Here is a 21,921-nt window from a genome sequence, read left to right as displayed (position 1 = left end):
AAGACACAAACACGATGGTTTAGTACTTAAAAAAAACTTATATCTTGACATCAGCTATGTCAACAAACACTTTGCAACCAGGTTACCCATAATGCAACATTCTAGAAGGGGAAAGGCTTGACCAGAGACAGAACATATGTACTGTATGTGTGTTTTAAATGTCCTTTATTCACATGAAAGTAAACCTCAGATTAACTGCTGGTGTTCCTCCACCTGACAGCTGTGACGGTGATGTCATATTTTGACATGTTCCCATCCTCTGGAAGCTGGCTTTGATCAGCTCGTTTTAATTGCCGTGTTATAGCTCAAGGGCATTCATCATGGTTTGAAATATTCTGGTCAAAAATGGAGAGCGATTATAATTTGTACCATAATTGTTTTATATTTTTATTTTTTCCCCTCTTCTTTGATTGCTTTTAACTGTGTGTTTTAATTTTTATTCTATTTTTTGTTCTCTTTAAATTGCTTGTTTTTATGCTGCTCTATGCTGTTCTTTTAAACGCCTTGTCTTTATGTAAAGCACATTGAGTTGCCTGTTGTATGAAATGCGCTATATAAATAAAGATGCCTTGCCTTGCCTTGCCACTTGGAAATGGTAGATAACCTCTCATGGGTTTCTAAGTACAGGACAATGGCAGAGTGTGCTTTATACACACAGAAGTATATTGCCAACCAGAAAAAGAACATTAAAGCAGCATAGCTTACTTCGCTCTCAAATATAGGACACCATCAGTACCTCCTACATGCAGTTCATACAGTGTAGCCTGTCGTCAACACAGGGGTCAGCCTGTGATAGTGACTTGTATAGAATACAGGCACAATCCCACAAGAACTGCCATCTGACTTTAAACATAGTGCATTGTATCGTTCCTATTTAAACCAATAACCTCATCCCTGTTCTGCCTCTTTCTTTCCCTTTTAGTCAGTTGTCATCCCTCCATCAGACCCAATCACTGAGGCGGAAGAAAAGGCGCAGCGTGTTGTCCATCTTCTCCGGCTTCCGCAAGAACCGCAACTCCAGCGTCTCCAATCAGGACTCAGAGTGAGTGAGCAGCACAGGAGCTGAGCGAAGGAGGGAGTTCAAATAATATTTAACTGCTCAGACCCGGTGAATCAGGTGGCTGCTAAATGAACCCAGAGCTGGGCATTAACAAATTTCTTCGTGTCCATCTGTTTTCATTTATTTTGAATTTATGGCTGTTAGATTAAAGCAACTCCACCGTCTGCTGTTATCATTTTTTTCTGTTGCGCCAAGCTTAAAAAAAAAAGAAAAAAAAAAGCACAAGTTGGAAAACTTATTTTCAAAAATGCCTCCGCACAAGATAGAGGACACTCAGCTGGCGCACACTGGCAGACATGACCATTAAACTACAAAGGCGAACAAATCGGAGGGAAAGTATGTCTCGCGTCGCAGATGCACCGCTGCTGCTTAACAATGCTGCTGTTAAACAAGAAAAACACATAACACGGAGGCCAAGTTTTACAGCTGGAAGGGTTGACATCTGAAGGCCAGCCCCAATGAGTTTTCATCTTTTTGAAAGCAGTCGACCGTGTTTTTGTGATGATTCACCCGCAGATTGATGGGTCCCTTGGCTGGAGTCTTCTTCTGTATTTTTCCTTGTAACAGCAGCACAGTGTGTGGGAGGTGTAGAAGCATCTGGGCCGTCACTCTTTCATGAACTGCAATGTAATGCAAGCTGGTGGCATGTAGGAAAAATAATGAGGACGATACGTGTTTGGCTTATTTAGACCATGCTTATGTGGTGGCTGCACACTTACTGACCGCTTTTCTGCCTCCCAGGTAAGAACTCAACTCGGAGCTTTTTCTGTATCTTCCAGCAGCGCCTCGGAGAATGTCTACTCGATGATCCAGCACCCAAAAGATGCCGTGAGGCTGGAGGGCGCTGTTCCTGGGGCAAACGGGGCCATGCCATCACCACGGGTAACTCAGGGTGTGTCTGCTCAGGGGTTGAGGGCTGTCAGCCCCCCTTGTCTCACCCAAAGACAGGTACAGTGTAATCGAAACGTACAGCTGTTATATGGAGACAACTATTACAGTTGAAAGCTGAAATTCAAACTCTGTGAAAGGAGGCAGCTTCTAACATCTGTGGAGCAGACACACAAAGTGCTGCACACATAGTCCACTTAAAAGCCTTTTGCCCCCAAAAAGATAGTTAGATAGCGGGCAGCTTCATCTAATGTTTCACATGCCCTCTCTCTAAACTTATTTGGATTAATTTTGTTGTGCTATTGTTATCAAATTTGAGCAGAAAATTTGTGAGTCATCAGGCTGTGGTTCGATAGTCTTTTCCAGATAATGCCTCACAGCTGCTGAGGCTTGACGAGCAAAACCGTATGTTGTAATTTTCCAGATATTTGTGATCTGAGCTTCAAAGCACCATCAGCTTAAAAGCACTTAGGTCTTCACATACGTTTAAAGTTGTTTTAGGAACTTCCCGAAAAGGAAACACAGTGCTGTTTTATATACTTGTACTTTAAAGCTGGAAGAGAAATTTGGTGGTTTTAGTTGGGGATTTTTTTGTTTTCTCTCGAAGTACTTGTTTTTTGTTAACCTGAACCTGCCGGTTCAGCTAAACAGCGCCATCTTTTACGTGAAACTTTTATATGAAATTTCACGCTGCCATCTTGAGCAGGACTTCCTGAAAGAAGAGATCGTGTATCCCAGTGGCGAGCTTTCTGGCTAAAGTAAAGTCCAAACTTAAGACACAATATCGCTGCTAAATTCAAGTAGGCCAAATGAGAGGAGGAAACTAAATGAAATAAGCTAAAGTTTAACGGTCTGTTTTGTAATTTGGATTTCTGTATAGGAGCGTCTTTCTCTCAGTTCCAGTGTTGTCGTGTGAAATGAAACGGAGCAGAGCCACACGCTGTGCCCACCACCTGCTTCCTCTGGCCCGTGTCTGTCTTTGGTTTGTTTAGCTTTGGTGAAATTTAGACTATATGATTTTTTTTTTTTTTTTAATTTCACACGCAAATGGGTTCAAATGGGTTTTGGCGACTCCAACCCTCGCAGAGTGGTTTCCATAGATCCTCAGAGAACATTGGGGGGGATTTGAGGACATCCCATGCAAAATGAGGGCTCCTCTACTTTGGTCTACTTGAATTTAGCGTCAAATCAAATTTATTTGTACAGCACATTTCATGTACAAAACAATTCAAAGTGCTTCACATAAAATAAAAGCATTGCAGCAGGGAGTGTAAGAAGCATTAATAGGTAGGTACAGAATATAAAGAGAAACAAATAAAATAATTTAAATGAATTTAAAAACAAGCAACAGTCCAGATAAATTAAAAGAGATCGTGCAGATTTCATGCATAGACACATGAGAAAATAAATGTTTTTAACCTTTAGCAGAGATATTAAGTCTTAAATTTGGACTTTGCTTTAACCAATACGTCCACATGTGTAGGGGTTTATCCTTCGGCACTTTATCGACAGCAGAAAAAAAAAAAAAAGTCTGTTGAATGGTTTGACTAATTATTATCTGTTGCTTTTGTCCTCACGCAGTCCACAGATCTGGTCAGCATGGTGTACAGCTGCATCGGGGCAGAAATCGACGACTCTGATGGCAGCAGCAATTGTGACATCAAAGCATCAGACCACGCTGACATCGATGCTGACATATCGATCGACATCTCAGATCCCTCAACAGATACCCTGAGCAACGGCCATGTGGTGCCCTCCAAACAACAGACGGACAGACATATGGAGACGGGCAGGCAGGAGAGGGTTGTTCCCCTGACGGACGCACGCACTGAGATGAAGGAGGACGCGCAGAGTGGCGGCGGTGGCAGCGTGACGCCCTGTGGGTTGAGGCCAGAGCCACCTCCACAGAGCACCAAGCCCAGTCTGGCTGTGATGAGGCAGAGACACCTGCAGGAGAATTTAGGTACTGCGACAGCAACTAAAGTTCCCTTTCAGCGTGGTGAGCCAGACAAGCTGAGTACAGGAAAGATTCCTGTGTGTGTTTCTTGGAATGCTTTTAAGGTTAGGATGGAAGAAGCTGGTTTGGCTCAGTCTACATGCACATTTTTTACTGTTCTCTTCAAAAGTCTAGAGACACCCCTTATTTCTTGATATTTTGCTTCCAAGCAGTCAGACTTTCTTGTAGTCTGTAAAAGTTACCTTGAGCAACAGTTCCCCAGGCTTTCTGAAGCTCTTTCAAAATTTTTCTTTGAACATCGGCTGCTGCTTCACTCTTTTCAGTCCTGTTCTTGTACCCGACAAGAATATGTATATATCAGAGGAATATGCCTTTTGTTGAGGTGACTTAACTTTGCCCAATGAATCACTCAAGCATAAAAAAACCCACCAAATGTAAAGGGATGAACCATTGTCTACACAAGTAACAGACATCTTGGCAAAGAAAAGTTTTAAAACTTTAAATTCCAATTTGAATCTTTAGGCACTTTATTACCTACAGTCTCTCACCAAAAAAAACACAAAAAAAACACCAAAGACCTGGCACAGGACCTGAGAGATGCTACTGTCCTCTGAAGCCTCCTCAGAAACATCTTTGAAGCAGCCAACATCCAAAGAAGAGCTTTGGGATGTCCTTCAAGAAGCCTGGAGAACTATTCCCAAAGACTACTTAAAGAAAGCTTGTCTAAGGGGGTTCAGACTGTTGGAGAATAAAGGAGCTCAGACTTTGAACATTATTAGGATTGTACAAACTCTTTTTTTTGTCTTATATTCTGTGTAACAACTGCACCCATGTTCTATTTTCTTGACACTAGCTAAAAAAACGAGGGGTGACTCACAAGTTTTGCACATTACTGTAACTGTAGGACATCCTTTCTTAATAATGCAACTCTTCTCTCACTTCTATTAATTTGACATTAATCAGAGGCTGTTGGATCTACATGTATAGATGCCAGCGGAGAATTCTGAATCCCAGTCATGTGCTTCTGATCACAGTCTCGTTGAGGAAAAGAATTTAAAACTAATAAAAACCAGATTTAACAAGGGCTTCAGTGTGAGATTGGTCAGTGATTTGACTGGATCATTCCCAACGGTGTGCTGCTCCTGGGAGTTTGCTTTTACAGAGAGACATTATTAAGGCCTGTTGTTACTTTCAAATCTAGACTTTTTTTAATGAGAGAAACCTCTGGAGCGGCTCAGACTGCACACAGAGGGAATTAAGAGATCTGTCAGCCAGCCAGATGTCTGATCTGGTCATGTAAAAAAAAAAAGAATGAAAGAAAAGAAAAGGTGTATACTTATATTTACACATGCAACCTGTAGCCAGCACATTACGTATTTATTTCTCGATCTCCTAAAAATGCAGCACACGCAGCTTCACACAGAAGGGGAACGGCATCATTCTAGGTTTTTTGTTTGCTTTTACTTTCCAGTCTTTTTCCCCCACAGTGGGTTTCAGTCGAGGCTTGTTTTCCCCCACACATACACATAAAAATGTGTACACCTGCTTCGGGCCTTTTCACTCTGAAAATTCCGGACAAAGGTTTGATTAACGATCGAGCAGATGTGTTTACTCCGTTTTTTGTGTCACCAGAAGAGGCGGGGAGGATGGAGATGGAGGACCAAAGAGAGAGAATGCAGGAAGAGAGGCCGAGAGGCCGAGGGCCAGAGGGGCAGCGTCCCCTCATTCCCAGAAAGGTGCTTTTACAACAAGTAATAAAGGAAAGTCGGAGAGGCAAATACATTTTGTTGTCACATAACCACTTCCTGTGCTCCTCCATCAGCCCAGCACAGACCTCTCGAGGGACAAAACGTCTCCGGAAAAGAGCAAGACTTCGCCCAAAGCTTCATCTACCGCTCCAGAACACCTGACCAATGACCAGAGGGGTCTCCCTGCTGCTCAGTTCCTGGGTGAAGACGAGGGGACCGAGGAAAAGAGCCCAACAGCGTCTGTCAGGCCTGGGGTGGAGACCTCCGATCCTGCCGTCATCACTCGTGGTACCATAATAAGTCCTTTGATTCTCAGAAAGAGCGATGTATCGTATCTGACTCTGGGTTTTCTTCTCCTTTCAAAGTAACTGTTAAGAGCTAGAAAGCAGTTGTACTTGTAAAGTTCAAGTATGTTGTCAGTGATGTTAGTAAAGTCAGATGGGCAGGCCAAGTTAAATGATGGATTATGATATTCCCCCCCCCATCAACCTCAGATGAGGAGGGAGGCCGTAATGGATTTCGAGCAACATCGCATCACACCAGGAAGTCCAACTCATTTGACATAGGTACTGTACGTCCGACACCCCTGCTGTTCATGTACTTGGTTGTACTTTAGATGACACTGTCTGCATGCAGTCATGCCCCTTGGAAGCAAATGCACACCCTGCTGCGTTTGTGCAGAACTCCTCACAAATGCGTGATTCCTTTTGTTGTTTATTTCCTTTTCTATCAAATGAAATCGGTGTGAGTCCATTCCTTGATGTGTGCTCCCAGGTCTGTAGAGTGTGCTGGCTGTGTGTCGTGTTACTGCTTTTTCCCCTTTGGTGTTCCCACACCCCACCGTGTGTGTGGTGTGTCTCATGCCGTCCCCCCCCCCCCTCCTTAGGCATGGAGCAGGACATCCCCTACGATCTGGAGAGGTCTTCAGATCGCAGATTCCCTGTGAAAAAGCCCTGTTTCCCCCAGTACAGAAACAGATCCCTGGACTGCCCTGCTGGGACCAGTATGTATCTGTTTCAGTTCCTCCTCATACGTGTGGTGTGACAACTAAGTAACCAGAAAAGTTTTGTGGATGTTTTCCCCCTTTTTTTTTTTTTTTTGCCTTTATTGATGTATGAAGCATTTGATCTATTTCTTCCTTTATTTTACATTTGCATAATCTTTATTTTTCCGGCAGTTTTCACAGGTGAGTCATATGCATGCATGCATGTGCCGGCATTTTATAAGTGGCCGAAAAAAAGAGGGGTTCCTAAAACGATTTAAAGGTGTATTAAGACTATTTTCCATGTATGCATGTCTCATTGTTGCCTGTAGTTGGATCCAACACTGCCTGTGCCAGGATGCAAACAGATGAGAAATAATTAGTTGTTTCTGTTTGGTTTTGAATGAGCACTTTAATCGCTCGTGCTTTGAATTGAGCCATTTTCTCTTCTTTGGTTCCATTATTGTGATAATTGTCAGCCAGGTTGAGCTGATTCATCACCAAATTGTTCTGTGAGCTGAAAAAGAACCCTAAGGTGGTGGAATTCAGTGGGATTTAACGACATGGCGCAAGCACTTACAAATGTTTTTGTCACACAGAGCTGTATGTTTGAAAATCTGCAGCGGGGAATCTCAACACTGTGAGCGTGAAAAAGAGGGGCGGACGTGCCAGAAATGGTGACATAAAAGCCACTTTTATTGAAAGTTCAGACCAGAGTGGCCCCCTGTGACCCAAGCAGACTTCAGATTCGGAGTAAAAGTCGCGTTTTTTTTAAACTTCCTGCGTACACTGAAAACTCAATATATGAGCTCCATTGACTCTGTCAAGGGGAGTGCATTGGGTTGTGGTTTAACAATGTTTGACACCCTTTTAAGATGTTAGGCTAAACGTAAGCTATTCAACTTTTTTTTTTTTTTTAGAGGACGTCAACTGTGACTGTAGAGAAATAGGTGGTAGAGAGAAGGCTGGAATTCTTAATCTAAATTCCTAAGTTTGCCACTTGAGGGCAGCAAGAACAAGCTGACATACAAGAGATCTTGTTCCAAGATGTGTAACATCTCAAGTAGAACACAATGGGCCTCATGCAAGAACATTTTCTTATTTTTATTCTAAATTTCTCTCACTTTTTGTACGAAGGTCTCGTACGAACACGCCAGATTCAACGAACGCTCTTAACTTCGGAAAAAGTGTGTAAACGACCTGCGTAAATGATGAATCCCACATGGCGTATTTAAGGGGCACGTGCACGAGGATAGTAAATTTGCATACTCCACGCCCAAAATTATACCATATAAGGCTGTGCTTCCTCTCTCCTGTGCCAGGAAAAGTTGAATGTTGAGTCATGAAAACGGCATCAAGGCGCAAAAAGAACAACTTTACGGGCTCTGAGACTGAAGTTCTGATTCCAGAGATCCAAAAAGGAAAATCTGTCATTTTTAGCAGTGTCAGCATTGGAATTACGGGACCTAAAGCGAAGAAATGGGAAGCAATTAGGAGTGCTGTTTATTGTCACCTGTAGTTCGTATGTCACCGAAATAATTTAAAAAAAAAATGAAATGGTTTAATATGAAAATGGCTTAAAAAAAAAAAAAACGTCTCGCCATGGCCAGGCGCTCGATGACTGCAACAAAAGCCGTGCAATCAGTTGTTGCCTCATGATGGCAATTTGATGGGGTGGTCCATGAGGGGGGTCTTCTGGCACCACACCTTCTGGTCTGCCTGGGCTGGTTCAGGTAGTAGGAGACCCTTGTTCATGGCAATATTGTGCAAATCTGGCATGCCTTCTCTGGGCGTATATGTGTCTCGTGCTCCAATTATGATTGGCAGTCCAGCCACGGCATGAAAGTCCCTCTTAATTTGTACTTGTTGGACAGCGGTGTATGGGAAACTGATGAGAGCTTTGATGACCAAGGGAAGCGCACGACTCACAGAGGACTGGGACACCCCCGATCTGTCTCCAATCTCCCTCTGAAAGGTTCCAGTGGCCAAAAATCCAAGGGTGGTGAAGACCTGGACGTGTGGTGGAATTGGGTTTGATCGGCGTGTTTCTCTCTGGAGTTGTAGCTCTAGCAAGCTGCATATTTGCAGCAGCACAGTCCTTGGCAGTCTTAATCGCGATGTCAGACATTCGTCTGTCTCCGCAAGGATATCTACACGGTCTCTTCCAAGAGCCTGACGCGCTAAGGCATCCAAAAGTAGAAAGTCAGCCGCTGGTTACGCTTCCCATTGACCTTGTTATATACAGATTCAAATTAACCTTCAATTATTGCATAATTTAAGTCAAACAGAATAATGTCAGCATCATTATGGGGTATATAATGTATATATTTATTTATGTTTGCTTCAAAGTAATTAAATATACAATCCATTAGTCAAGCAAACTTGATTTGAATAACAGCGGACTATTTTACGAAACTCCTACGACAGCTCTGGGTCACTCGTACATTCTGTTCGTACCTGAAAGAAAACGTAAAATACGAAAATATTGGTGAATGTGCAAATTTTCTTAAATCACTCGTACGCACGGTTTAAGAACAAATCTGTGCGTACGAACGGTTCTTGCATGAGGCCCATTGAGTTACTGCGATGGCACTGGGTCACTTTTGCTCACTGGTGATGTGGCAAGTGACGGACTAGATTAATTTGGTCACCTGTGGGGATGTACTGTTTTGGTTGGACGGTGCTTCGCAGTACAGACGGACAAATGGCCCAAAACAAGTGCACAGGTAAAGGAGTGGAATATTCTACAATGGCTGAGTCAGTTCTCTGATCTCAGTACAATGGAGAGGCGGAACTAAGGACACAAAGACCGCTGCAGGAAAACCCTGTCAGCATCACAAAGGAGGGGGAACTATTACTATATATTTCTATTGCTGTCCCCGGGTCCCAGATGACGGGCCGGACTTCCCTGGAGAGGAATCTACCCAGCATATCGAAAATGAACGTTTTATTTATGGTTTGATTTCAGTCCCTGAGGAGAGAGAAAGTGCTACAGATTACAGAATCTTCATTTCGAAACCCTTTCTTCGAATTAAGATGACAAACTGAAGCTGGGATTCTTGTATCATCACTTTATGGGTTCACACATCTGCTTTTGGATTGGAGCCTCCTTTTTGTATTGCACAGGATTGGATCCATTGTTGATATTCTCATTTCATGACTGCAGCTTTTAAACTTTTGTGCTTAAATTACATTTTCTTCCGTAGGTTATGAAAGCCCCCAGCTCGGCAACAGAGATGCATTATGACGTTACTTGAGGACCGGGAGGGGACGACTGGAGAAAGAACACTACAACGTGGAGGACTGGAGCGAGACGAGCTTCTAAAGCTGTGTGAACTCTGCTGGGAAGGATTCAACCGGAGCTCCTTTTTCTTCTTTTCATCCATTTGTCGCTGAAAATGCATGTACTGTATACTTTTCTGGGTTTTTTTGTTCCAGCTGCTTGCACTCTCAATGGTTTTCTCAAGCGTAGTGGGAAGTTTCATAAAAACACACAGTAGCTCTGTCTCTCCAGGATGCTTATGAACTGTTGCTTTATGCTTTCGTGCAATCATTTAATATTGAAATGCGTCTTTTCATTCCCTGCCCATCTTTTACTGACAATCTGTGACTACTAAAAGTGAGTTTGTACTGTATTTATTCTATTGAGATGTGTAGATGATGAATATAAAGCTGCACTAACCGTTGTGGTGACTCTGCCAGTTAACAATCATGTTTTTATTTGTGATAATATATCATTTGATATTTGTAAGTATGCTTTTGGTGTGTGCTGGCGCTGATGATTGAGACGGGTTTCCATGTACTCGGCTTTCCCATCTGTTCAAGAGTGCTCATCTCCGTCAGCGGGTCGTTTTAATCTGATTTTACGGGCCTGCAAATGAGTATATTTTCTAAAGATGCTTCTATGAATCGAAATGAATAAAATTGACTTTACAAAAGGAAGTGGACTGTTTTTAAAGTTTAATTAGCATGCATTTGCCTGTGGAAATATTTATGTTGTAGAGTCAGTGACACCTATTTGCCATAGAGGATCTTTGTTAAAGAATAACTACATAACCTTGAGAAAGACCGTGGACAATGACAGGAATGCCACAACAGACTTAAATCTACTAAGCGTAAAATAGAAACTTTCGAACTGGGCAGTAGTTCTCGAGCCTTTCTGAAGGGCCTTCACAGTTCTTCTTTGGACATTGACTTTTCATTCATTTTCAGTCCAGTTCAAGTACCTAATCATTTTCAGAGGAATATTATTTTTTATTTGTTAAAAACCCACTTCGACAGTTATAAATCCTTTAAAAACTAATGTGTGCAGTCAAAATGGAACAATTCAAAGGTTTTGCCATAGAAAAAAAGAACTCATGGCCTTAAAATAGGTTGAGTGTGACCACTGATCTGATAACAAGATCAGTACTTTGTATTTAAGCATGATTAAGCTCAGAAGCTGCTGCACGTAATCTAATATATTTTCTCCCTGCAATAAAGCAAACGATTGCAATTTTAAAAATGTATGAGGTCAGATACCTCATGGGAAACCTAATATCCAGCATTGTTATATATTCACCAAATATAGTTGGGGTAATGTAACATTCGTTGTACTACTGACTAATTCTGAGTGTTACTGCCTCTTTGCAGCAGGTGGCAGCAGAGATTGTGTGATCCGCCAGCCTGAAACTCACTACCACTAACTCACTGTTCCACAAACATATTGCTAAAAATTAACACTGATCACCGTTAATGAAGCTCAAATAAACATGATTACACAGTTGTTCTGATGTTGAAATTTGCAGAGAGGATGATAGGTCTACTGGAGACTGAGCTGGATCAGCATTTCTTGACACCGTAAACATGCCTTTAATTTCATATTCCTGTCTTTAGCATGTGACTTGAAGATTAACATGCGTTGCTTGGACTCTCTGCATACGAGCGAGCTCAGGCTTTGACAGTTTGTCGGCGTTTTCCAGACAATGGCATCCAGGTTTGTCTGGTGACAATGGGAAGCTCCTTATTCCCTCCATGCAGTCACCTGATCTCCCACACTGGCAGGACAGATCACAGCCAGGGGTGTAGCGTTCACATTCTCAGCGTCTCCAGGTAAGCTTGGTTAATTCCCTCTTTATCTTTCCACACACACTCATAGGGCTCATGTTCCACACACCATATGCTCAGCTCAGCGTTTCATCCCTGTATATGTAAACCTACACAGTCCAAGCATAAACATAATGAGCCACTTAATAAAACTCTATTGTGTGTATGTGTGAGAGGGTGTTTATTCATTTATTCATTCATTCATTCATTCATATTGATGTACATCGGATGGTGTGAAATCCACGCTCGCTTATCTGCATTTCTGTAACCTCCTGTCCACTGTGTTTGTAGAGAGGAGTATATTGCGCGTGTGCAGGCCCAGCAGATGGGTCAGCAGCAAGCCATTTGACTCACTGCATAAACACTGGAAGGCTGGTAATGAGTTGATACGGGCCAGCATGCTTCACTGTGCACCAACTGAGCAGCACAAAGGCAGGTAATGCAGCCTGACATGATATGCTTCCCCCTACGTATGGTGTCAAGAAGGGCTTCTGTGTTTGGATATATGATACCTGACAGAAAAAAACTTGAGCTTAGTGTCTGTCTCAAAATGTTGTCTTTGTAGTAAGGTGCTGTCATTTCAAAGCATGCATTGTGGAAATAATCCTCTCAGAAACACCTAAGCAGTTGCTTATCTGCATGAAGACATACAGTGTTCATAACCTTGTAACCTCATCCACAATTCTTAATAGAACCTGATGTGTTGACTTTAAAGTAAGTGAACTGGAATCCTGTTCTATTCTCGTTTTGTTCAGCTCATATATGATAATTTTGAGTAGTGGACTGCAAAGGCTGGCTGATTTATATGACTCAGAGATAAGCACCTTGAAAGCGGTGGCTCATTGGGTTTGTCGTAGCATTTTGTAGCATCATAAAAAGCACCAACATTGACAAATCTGACCTGAACAATTTTCAACCCAATTCCAAACCCCCATTTTTGCTCAAAATTAGGGAGAAAGAACAAAAATAAAAGGTTTGTACTCAGCCTCTTTCCTTTTTGGACAACAAGAATGTTTCAGAGGAATTCCAATCAGGTATCAAGGCTTGTCAGATCACAGAATCAGCTCTGCTACAAGGCTGGCATCCAGGATATTGTCCTGCAGTGCTTTACCTCCCTTTTAAAAGATAATCCGTCTCCTCTTTGGCTGCATCCACTCACGGGGTACCTCAGGGATCTATTTTGGGGGCCCTTCTTGTTTGTTTTGTATATGTTTCCTTTAGGCTTCATCTTCCACAAATACTGTACAATAATACTCAAATTCACATGTCTTTAAATCCAGCGGAGTCCACACCTGTAACAGCCATTCTAATATACCTTCAGGATAGGAAATGGTGGAAAGCAAACAAATGTCTCAAACTAAATGACAGCACAGGTGGTTGTTTTTGGTCTTCCTTAGCGCCTCTGACCTCCAATCTCCATGCGCATGCCGGGAAGTTTTGTGTAATGTTCTGTTGAAAAATTCAATTCAATTTGAATTGCTAAACACGGTGCTGAAAAGTTGCTTTTTTAAGAATAATGCCAGGCTAAAGTCCATCCTCTCAATTACTGATATGAAGACAGTCATATCAACATTTATTACTTCAAGGTTGAGCTTTTGCAGCCAGTCAACTTGACTTGTCAGCAATACTCCGACTGGTACAGTGAGCCTTCCACCAGCTTTAACATCCCTCCACTGGATTCCCACAAGGAATACATTCTAAAAGTCCTTTTTGTTTTTAAAGCTTTACACAGGTTTCCCCTGAATACACATTTGAACTTCCGAACTTCACGTTCCAAACTATGCGAAGTCAAAGACAGTCTGTGTCTGACAGCAGAGGAAAGATATTCAGAATCAGACCAAACAGTTCGAAGCGCTCTCCGGCGGCAATGAAAGTAGGGGAGCCCTGGTTGCATTTGCAACACAGACAGATGCACTGGAGGGACAAACAGCCCTCTGGTTCATTGTTGAAAATCATGTTGGGATTCTTCCACTGCTTATCGGTTTGGTAAAACCCAGGCTTTACTGTCAGTCCACCCCACCTCTCTGGGTTTTGTTATGGCTTTAAGAACTGTTGCTTCCAGAATATGAGCAACTTTTTTTGTGTAAGGCGGGTTCGAGTGTTCAATTAATCACCGTGGAGGTTCATTGTTTCAACTAACCACCTCCCTACGTCCCAAATGGTTCCCCTCATGCTCAGGGATCACTTACTATGACGGAGAAGCAAAAGCACCACACAAAAAAACTGTAAATAATCAACTTGATTCATTACAATCAGTTGTAGTTGATGTTGTGTGGATGCAGAAATGAAGGGAAACTTCCTCTAATGTTTCCAGGGTTTCTGCAGTCTGAAAGCACATTTTTAAAAATGTATTTTTAAAAGCAACTACTTTTTTGGTTTGTTTGTTTTTGGTTGTACTGTGGAGTTCTGATACCACACTGAAAAAGCTCTGAATTATGAGTAAATGTGGTTCAGAGAAAATTGAATGTATGGAAGTATGCTTTTAAAAAAGAGAGGGAAAAATAAAATAAAAAAGACAATAGCTCACCGTCCACTGTTACTGCAAATTATGGCATTATAATATCATTGCGAATGCACTGATGACTTGTCAGTTCTTTGCCTCAAAATGTAAGAAATGCTGTCAGAAACACCCAAAGCCCCGTCCACTCAAACATAATTTCAAAAATATAAGCAAGTGGTTCGAAAGAGATTAATAAACTATCCTCAGATTTATGCGTACTCACTGGCGGGCATTGTTTTCTATAAAACTGAAGAATTATATTAAATTACATTGTAAACTTATTGTTTAAGCTTATCATAGGAGCATCTGGTGAGGGCAAAATAATGCAAACATCTCATGAACACTTTGGGAAGAACATTAAGTAATCAAGTAATTTCCATACAAAGTCTACATATTGTTAGTTCTGTTTTAGCAGTTAAGCTGTTGAAAAACAAAGAAACATGTATCTATCTAAGTAAATGTTAACTTATCCCTTGATTCTGTGAATAAAAATTGATTTTGGGTTTAAACTGATGCATTTTATTTATAGTTTTGCAAGATCTTTGAGTCTGTTTTAGTAATTTAATCTACAACCTGATTCTTTCATGCACTCAGTATAGAACTGATATGCAGCCTGCAAACTGTCAAATAGCACGTTCATAATTGGCTGAAATTGTGTGACAAATGATTTTAAAAAATGGGACATAAATACCAAAAGACCCAAAGACATGTGAGAAACAGCCATCTGAAAAGTCCAAATTATTTGACAGAAATGCTGTATGTATTGAAAAGACCAACACAATTTAAATAAGTTGAAGTTGGAACCCCACTGTACTCTAAATCTGCTTGGAGGCAACTGAGCGAACCTGTGAGCCCAATAAACTTTATTGCTTCTGTTTCCCTGGCATATTTCAGTTTACCATCCATATGCCTCTAAAAAAAAGAGAGAGGGGGGGAAAAACAACACAGCTGAGCTCTATGCACTCCAGATTCCTCTGGCTCCATCTTCAACTCAGACATCTCCTCCCAACACAGCTGTCGCTGTGTTTTTCCTCTCAGATTTATAAAAGGTTTCTATTCATGTTGCCTTCATCTTTACGATCTGAGGAGGCGTGTTTGACACTTTCCATGTAGCCCTAGGTGGAAGCAGTCATTCATCTTCACTCACAAATTCTCCACTCTGACCGCTTCCTTTCTCTGAACGCTCTGCCTCCCTGTTCCTGCCCCGTGCTCTGTCTCTGTCTCAGACACCTTTTTGTTCCCCTGAGTCTCATTATATCCACTGAAAGCAATTAACAGAGATTAAAGTTGCGTGTGTGCGCTGGTGTTGGTGTTTGCACGTTCTTCTGATTGGGTGTAAATCTGTACGAGGGAGGAAAGTGACACTGAGATCAGTGTTGGAAGAGATGAGGTAGTGTTAAAAATAGTGTCAATAAGTTACTTAGTAGACAACAAATTGCATAAGTTGAAAGGCCTTCTGGGTTGACTGACCTGCAGAAGAGAGGTGACTTTTCGGACTGAAACGCACTAAAGTTTTTTTTACAGAAGATACTCCTCTTGACATACTTAAGCAAAACACTATTTATGATATGATTTTTATTCATACCTGCTACTTTCAGTCGGCAGCCTCTTAGGTAGGTTGATATAACACTTAACTCTAAACAGAAATATCTGAACGGTTCCTTGACAGATTGATGAAATTTAGTTTAGCCATTCATGGTTTCCAGAGGAGGATCCCTAATGAGCAGCAAAGAGGTGCCACTGCTAAACTGAACTAGAACAGCAACACAGTCTTAAGGAGGCTGAGTCCAAGTTTGTCTGCATAGGTTATGAACCCATAATCCTTCACTTTGCATGTGATGAAAGCAACGTAGACTGATACGTACGTGCTACCATGAATCCATTACATTACAAAGATTTAGCAAACGATTTTATCCAAAGAGACCATATTGAAGGATGACTACTTGCTTAGCTACAGCCAACTCTACTTTAGCATCTTAGCAAACTGGCATTTACTAATCCACTATCAATATAATTTATCTCAACTAAACTCAACTCAACTCAACTTTATTTATGAAGCCCTTTAAAACAGCCTTGGCTGAAACAAAGTGCTGTACATAAATAACAACACGAAGTATAAGGCATAAAACATAAGAACAATGTAAAAACAATAACAATATTAAAACAATAAAAACAATAACAGAAACAGAGTCTCATGCTGGGTTAAAAGCCAGGGAATAAAATTGGGTTTTAAGACGAGTTTTAAAACTGGACAGTGAAGGGGCTTGTCTGATGTGCAATGGGAGGTCGATCCACAGTTTAGGACCAGCAGCTGAAAAGGCTCTGTCTCCTCTGAGCTTCCGTTTAGTCCTCGGCACCTCCAGGAGCAGCTGATCAGCTGACCTGAGGCCCCCATCTGATGTATCTGATGTATCTGATGACATCTGCATGCTAACATGCTAAAGTAATTCATGAGCACTTTAAGTGTTACCTGCTAGAAACCATGATAAGTAATTCAGTGATTTATTTCCACCTGTAGTGCCGTACAGCAGCTTTAAAAACCCCTAGCAGCACTAAATTAATTTCCCGCAGCTTCATAAAAGGCTTATGAATCTGTCGACAGCACACCTCTAACAACAAAGAAGACTGCTTAATGCTTTTCCTGTTGTGGCTCTTTAATCCATGGAAGTTTTATAACGCTCTCCGTGGAGAAGAAAAGGGACTTTTCATTTTAGTGAGGCAATCACAGTTTTCTTATAACCTCAAGAAAAGACATGAGGCATTTATTTGAGGAGCTCTGGGTGAAAATACAATAGAGCAAACTGCAGAGCACCATTACTGTGGCTACTGTATGTTAAGTGTTAGCTCACTGGAGTGTTGTGCCGTGGTTTTCTAAATTGGTCTTGTTTAAACCTGCTTGTTCTTATTTACTGCCATTAGCGAGACGGAGCACCAAAAAAAAAAAAAAAAAAGAAAACTGTGGGTCACAGCTGGCGTTCTAATCTTTTGCAGGCAACTGTTATTGGGGCTGTCTACAGATTAGATCAGCAACAATGGATACTGTCTCGCATCACTCTGCGTTGCAGCTTTCAGATGTCTCTTATTGCAGAATGGGGGTAGAATTATGAAAAGCAGTGTTTGACCAAAAATAGCACGAGATGGGTATCATAAAGTAGCCAGAGGTGATGCTGAGTTTGTGCGTTATCTCACTGATGTACGCATGAGCTCACCGGGTTGGCACTTTTGCTCATTAGCTCAACACCTTGTGGGCTGCGAAAGAAAAAAAAAAAAAAGAGCGCAGCTTCCCTTTAATTTGAATTACGAGCATGTGTAAGTGTGTGTGCAGGGCCAAAGGACAGCCTGGGATGTTAAGAGGAGGAGTGAGTACGGGGAGTAATGCAGGTGTGTGCCCTCTATTTCTCCTCTTTATACAGCACATCAGCTGATGGTGAGCGGTGGGGTTCTATCCAGGAGCAGGTCACCGTTCACAGTAAGTGAGGAGCATACTTTTAACATCCTCTTTGCATTTCCCTCCGGCTCTGCTCCCTCTTCTTTTTCTTTTAAATTCTACCTCCGTTCCATATCTTGGTCAATTTACTGATGCACTGATATGATGACATCTTGGCTCTATATTTAACCCACACGGGATGTGTCTATATTGTGTCTATCTGTCAGTGCTCTTTGCAATTTCCTTCTTTTTTTTTTTTTAGCTGTGACAAACTATGTCCATGCACATGGAACAACCCCATAGTTGAACTTCTTTATCTGTAGGGTAAACGTGGCTGCCAGAGACAAGATGTTCTTGAGATTGGCGAAAGAGAAAGTGACAAGTTTAGACTATTTCTGAGGAGGGTTTCCTTGAGGAATTTGCTGAGGAGAAATGGAGGGGAGGCTGCCCGGAGCCGCAAACCCAGCTCACTGGAGAGGTTTCTTGAAGCAAATAGAAAGTCAGATCGGTCCTCTCAGAACATTTATGACCGTTTTTTGCTGTCCTCCACAATCCTCAGCTTTAAAAGGCTGGTTTTCATGCTATAAATATGTATCAATCTACAATAAATTGTGTCCGAGGAATGAAAGTGGATGCACTGAAAATAAACTGGAAGTAGTGACAACTTCAAAAACAGTTCGCCTTGAGGTCAGTGTGTCTTAAATTTAAGCACAATAAGTTTAGCCTTGTGTTGTGCATTTCCTGTTTCTGTTCTCAGTTCTTCGCTGTCTCTCCCAATTTTGTTCGCGTGGAAGCTTTCATTTTCACCCCCTTGCCAACAGTTTCGATCTTCACGCCTCACTCAGTTGCCTGAAAAGCAATCAAAATAATGCTGTAATGTGTGAAATAAAATGTAGGCAGGCCAGAAACAGGCTGGTCATTTGTTATTTCCCCTGAAACATGCCCTGGTCACTTGTTTAGTTCTTTTGAGCAGAATTAACAATGTTTCACATGTTATGACTCTTTAGTACAAAGTGTATATAATCATCCACCTTCGGAGATGAAAACTGGACGGGGATGTCAAGCAAGCTTGACCGGGATACTGCCCACCGTAGAAGGGACAGATGGATGACGGAATGAACAAACATTTTTGTTCATTTCTTTGTCCATCTGTCGCTCACACACACACACACACACACACACTGCGGTGGACACTGTGGACAAAATTTTAACAGAAGTGGGAGTTATTATGTGTCCCACCACCACATACTGACATTAAATCACACTCATAAAACATTGTAATTATTTGTTAAAGAAGCTGCAAATCATAGAGAATGATATTTGACCACATTCTAAATGACTGTTAGAATGACCATAGAAACATTTGGAAGCACCACAAGCATGTGATGCACCGGCATAAAATTTTAGGAGTTAGATGACACAATCATTTGAATACTATTTATTCTTCATATTTTCAGCCAGTCATTTAATTTAGGTTCTATAGTTCCCTAACTGTTTTGTAGTTTTTATTAGTTTAGTTTCCGGTATTTGCAAAATACATTAGTTTTAGCTTTTTTTAGGACAAGAACTTCACCAAAAATGTTTTCACTTTGATGGCACTGATGGCAGCCTCAGTGCTTATTAATAACCCTCTTCAAAGGGAACATAATTTTCATGTGTGGTTCTAGTATTTCAGTGTATTTTGTGTCCAAATTTACATTTGTATGGTAGCTCGAAGCTGTGAGATGAATCTCAAAAGATGCAGATCCCATGGATGACAGGGATGCAGAGGAGTCGAGTGCCTCATTCCACACCCTAAAACCAGCTGTTTTTAACAGAGGTGTTAAGAAAGGGCTGAGAAGAGAGTTGCAACACTGTAGTTTGGTAGTATTTTTTCACAACCATTTCACTAAGAGACCCAGACAGATAATGTAAAGTTCTGGAAAAAAAAAAAAAGTCCAATCTATAATGGAACCTCATCACATGCGGCTGCTGTTGAACTGATGTTCTTTGGCCTCAAAGCGAGCACAGTTGTTTTTTGTTGTTGTTGTTCATAAAGTAAAATGTAAGTGACTAAAGGCAGCCTATACATCTGAGTATTTTGAACAGTCAGAGCTTAATTAGCCTAGCTTGACATAAATACACAGAGATGCGGGAATCATCGAGACAGCTTTTCTGTTCAAAGTTAAATTATTTGCCAATCAACACCCATAGCACCCACTAATTAGCATGCTCTATCTTGTCATGTTAAATCCACACAGCTGGTAATCAGACATGTAATGGCAGATTGTGTTTATACGCTCTAACTACATTTCGACTCTAAACCACTGTCAATGATATCTCTTACATCATCTCTCTCTGAGTGCAATATTACAAATCCATACATCATAGATAGTCTGAGGGGCTCCTCGCTGAGTTAAATGACCCAGTCATATTTAAGTGGCAGCTACTTTAAGAGTTGTTCGAGTTCTCTGAACGCAAGGGAAAGCAGCCTCACTGCTTCATCATTATCTCTGTCATGAAAGAGATATTTCTGTGCAATTCCTGGGAGCTGCAATATTCAAAGCAGTGCTCGATCACGCAGTTCACTGGGATTCATGGAAATGAATGAGGACAGGATGGTGACTCTGAGCAGCCTGTGATGACAAGCGAGCCTTTTTCTTTCCCTTTGAAAGAAGGGAAAGAAAGCTGTTCCCTTGAACAGCTGCACACCAACATCAAAGCTCAGTTCTGCTGCCATTGGATTCTTGTGAGCGTGGTAGTCTCCTCTGAAGTTGTTAAAGGACTCATGTAATGCCCTTTTTGAACAAGTTGGCACAATTTCCTTAAGTCTTATGGGAGACGTATGAAACGGGCTTTGGTCAAAATATCTGTTTGAGCACAAGTACTCTGGACAAGTGCTAGTGATCCCGCCAACCGCCTCATCCTTTGAGGTGGGCTGCTACCCAAACTGGGTCACAGACTCATGTCCTGTGACACAGGAGTTGAAGGCCTAATGTCCCTGTACTCCCCTCCTTCATCCTTGTACTGTACATGGATGTGGCCAAATCAGCACTGAGTTTGGTTACAGACACAGTTGATTTGAGCCACAGTTCCAGCTCAATTTGGCCAGTTTATGAAACCACTGTCCTTGTCCCAGTACACCTGCACAGGGGCTGCAGCTTTGAACTTTCTCTGCAGGAGATGATCATGAACAAGTATAGCTGAATGTACTGCACAGGCATCAATCATATTTAAGTTACTTGGAAATGACCACGTAGTCTTAATGAGCTAATTTTTAATCACAATCTCTACTGCATTAAGCCATCTGATGAAAGAAACTGAAAAATAGGTGAATCAGTGTAGCTTTATTGAAAACTATTGATATACACTTTAGTTTAATTGTTTTTACAGAAAAAAAAAAAGAACGGAACTGTGGAGCATGTACAGAGTGCCTTGCCACATGAGTCTATTTGAGCCTATACATGCAGGAGTTGATTTGATCCCAAATCACATTTTTTGAGTTTGTTAGTGCGGCTTTAAGAAACTCTATTTTGTACGATTTTGATCAGACTAAACATATGCGCATGCATTTTAAGTCCAGTTTCGGTCGGACAAGCACAATTCTTTATTTCTCATATCTTTAGGCGTACTTTGTGTTGATTGTGTACATCTTCATGGAGTGTGATGACAAACTCCTGAAAGGGGAATGAGTCAGGAAATAGCAATCATTGTACATTTTCTTTGGGTGCCTTTATTGTTAAGGTGTGATATTTTGCATTTTGGACCAAAGTAGCTACTGTCATCAGATGAGGTTTTATGAACTGAGCAGCATAAAGGATGAGAATGAGATGAACAAGATATATTTTTCTGACAGTGAATACTGTAAATCTACTCAAGGGTTACCTGTCCTCTCCTTATCAAACTCTGCACCTTTATTCCATTTTCGTAACTGTCTTATGTGTTTTTTTTCACTTCCCTATCTGGAAACAAACAGCCCCCCTGCCTGTTTGACACGTCTGCTTGAGCCCACCGAGCTGAGGCCTCTCTTAATGTTTGTCTCCTGGGAGACACGTTGCCTCATCTGAATCATCAGGCTTGTCAGTCACAGAAAGGGCCTGGTGAGTTTTGAATTGCAAGTGATCCAGGAAACATGGAGTGGCAGCTATTATAGATATGAATAATACATGGAAGGTAATTGATTATTAAAATGAATTTTCAAAATCATCCTTACTCTGTGCATCATTCTACATTTCTGATTATCTGTCTGTCTTCTTTGTGCTGACAGTTGTTGGCAGTTGATGCTCTGTTGCTTT

General features: G+C 41.4%; 1 protein-coding gene across 7 annotated transcripts in view; it reads left to right on the top strand.

The window, feature by feature from the left end:
• Positions 1-10,577, top strand: part of carmil3 (capping protein regulator and myosin 1 linker 3) — a 90,033-nt gene extending 79,456 nt beyond the window's left edge. For 4 of the 7 annotated variants that reach the window (XM_075483811.1, XM_075483815.1, XM_075483816.1 and 1 more), the window contains 8 exons: positions 923-1,042; positions 1,840-2,008; positions 3,530-3,911; positions 5,538-5,641; positions 5,728-5,941; positions 6,148-6,219; positions 6,540-6,656; positions 9,842-10,577. In XM_075483811.1, coding sequence (XP_075339926.1) covers positions 923-1,042; positions 1,840-2,008; positions 3,530-3,911; positions 5,538-5,641; positions 5,728-5,941; positions 6,148-6,219; positions 6,540-6,656; positions 9,842-9,882 — 1,219 coding nt within the window. In that variant the 3' untranslated portion in view covers positions 9,883-10,577. The remainder of the gene's footprint in view (positions 1-922; positions 1,043-1,839; positions 2,009-3,529; positions 3,912-5,537; positions 5,642-5,727; positions 5,942-6,147; positions 6,220-6,539; positions 6,657-9,841) is intronic. The other 3 variants (XM_075483812.1, XM_075483813.1, XM_075483814.1) reach the window with 3 other exon arrangements.
• Positions 10,578-21,921: the final 11,344 nt, after the last annotated feature.

The sequence above is a fragment of the Odontesthes bonariensis genome, chromosome 14 (genome assembly GCF_027942865.1).
Source record: "Odontesthes bonariensis isolate fOdoBon6 chromosome 14, fOdoBon6.hap1, whole genome shotgun sequence".
NCBI classification, from domain to species: domain Eukaryota; kingdom Metazoa; phylum Chordata; class Actinopteri; order Atheriniformes; family Atherinopsidae; genus Odontesthes; species Odontesthes bonariensis.
Note: the sequence above shows the minus strand (reverse complement) of the source record. Positions and strands in the feature narration are given on the sequence as shown.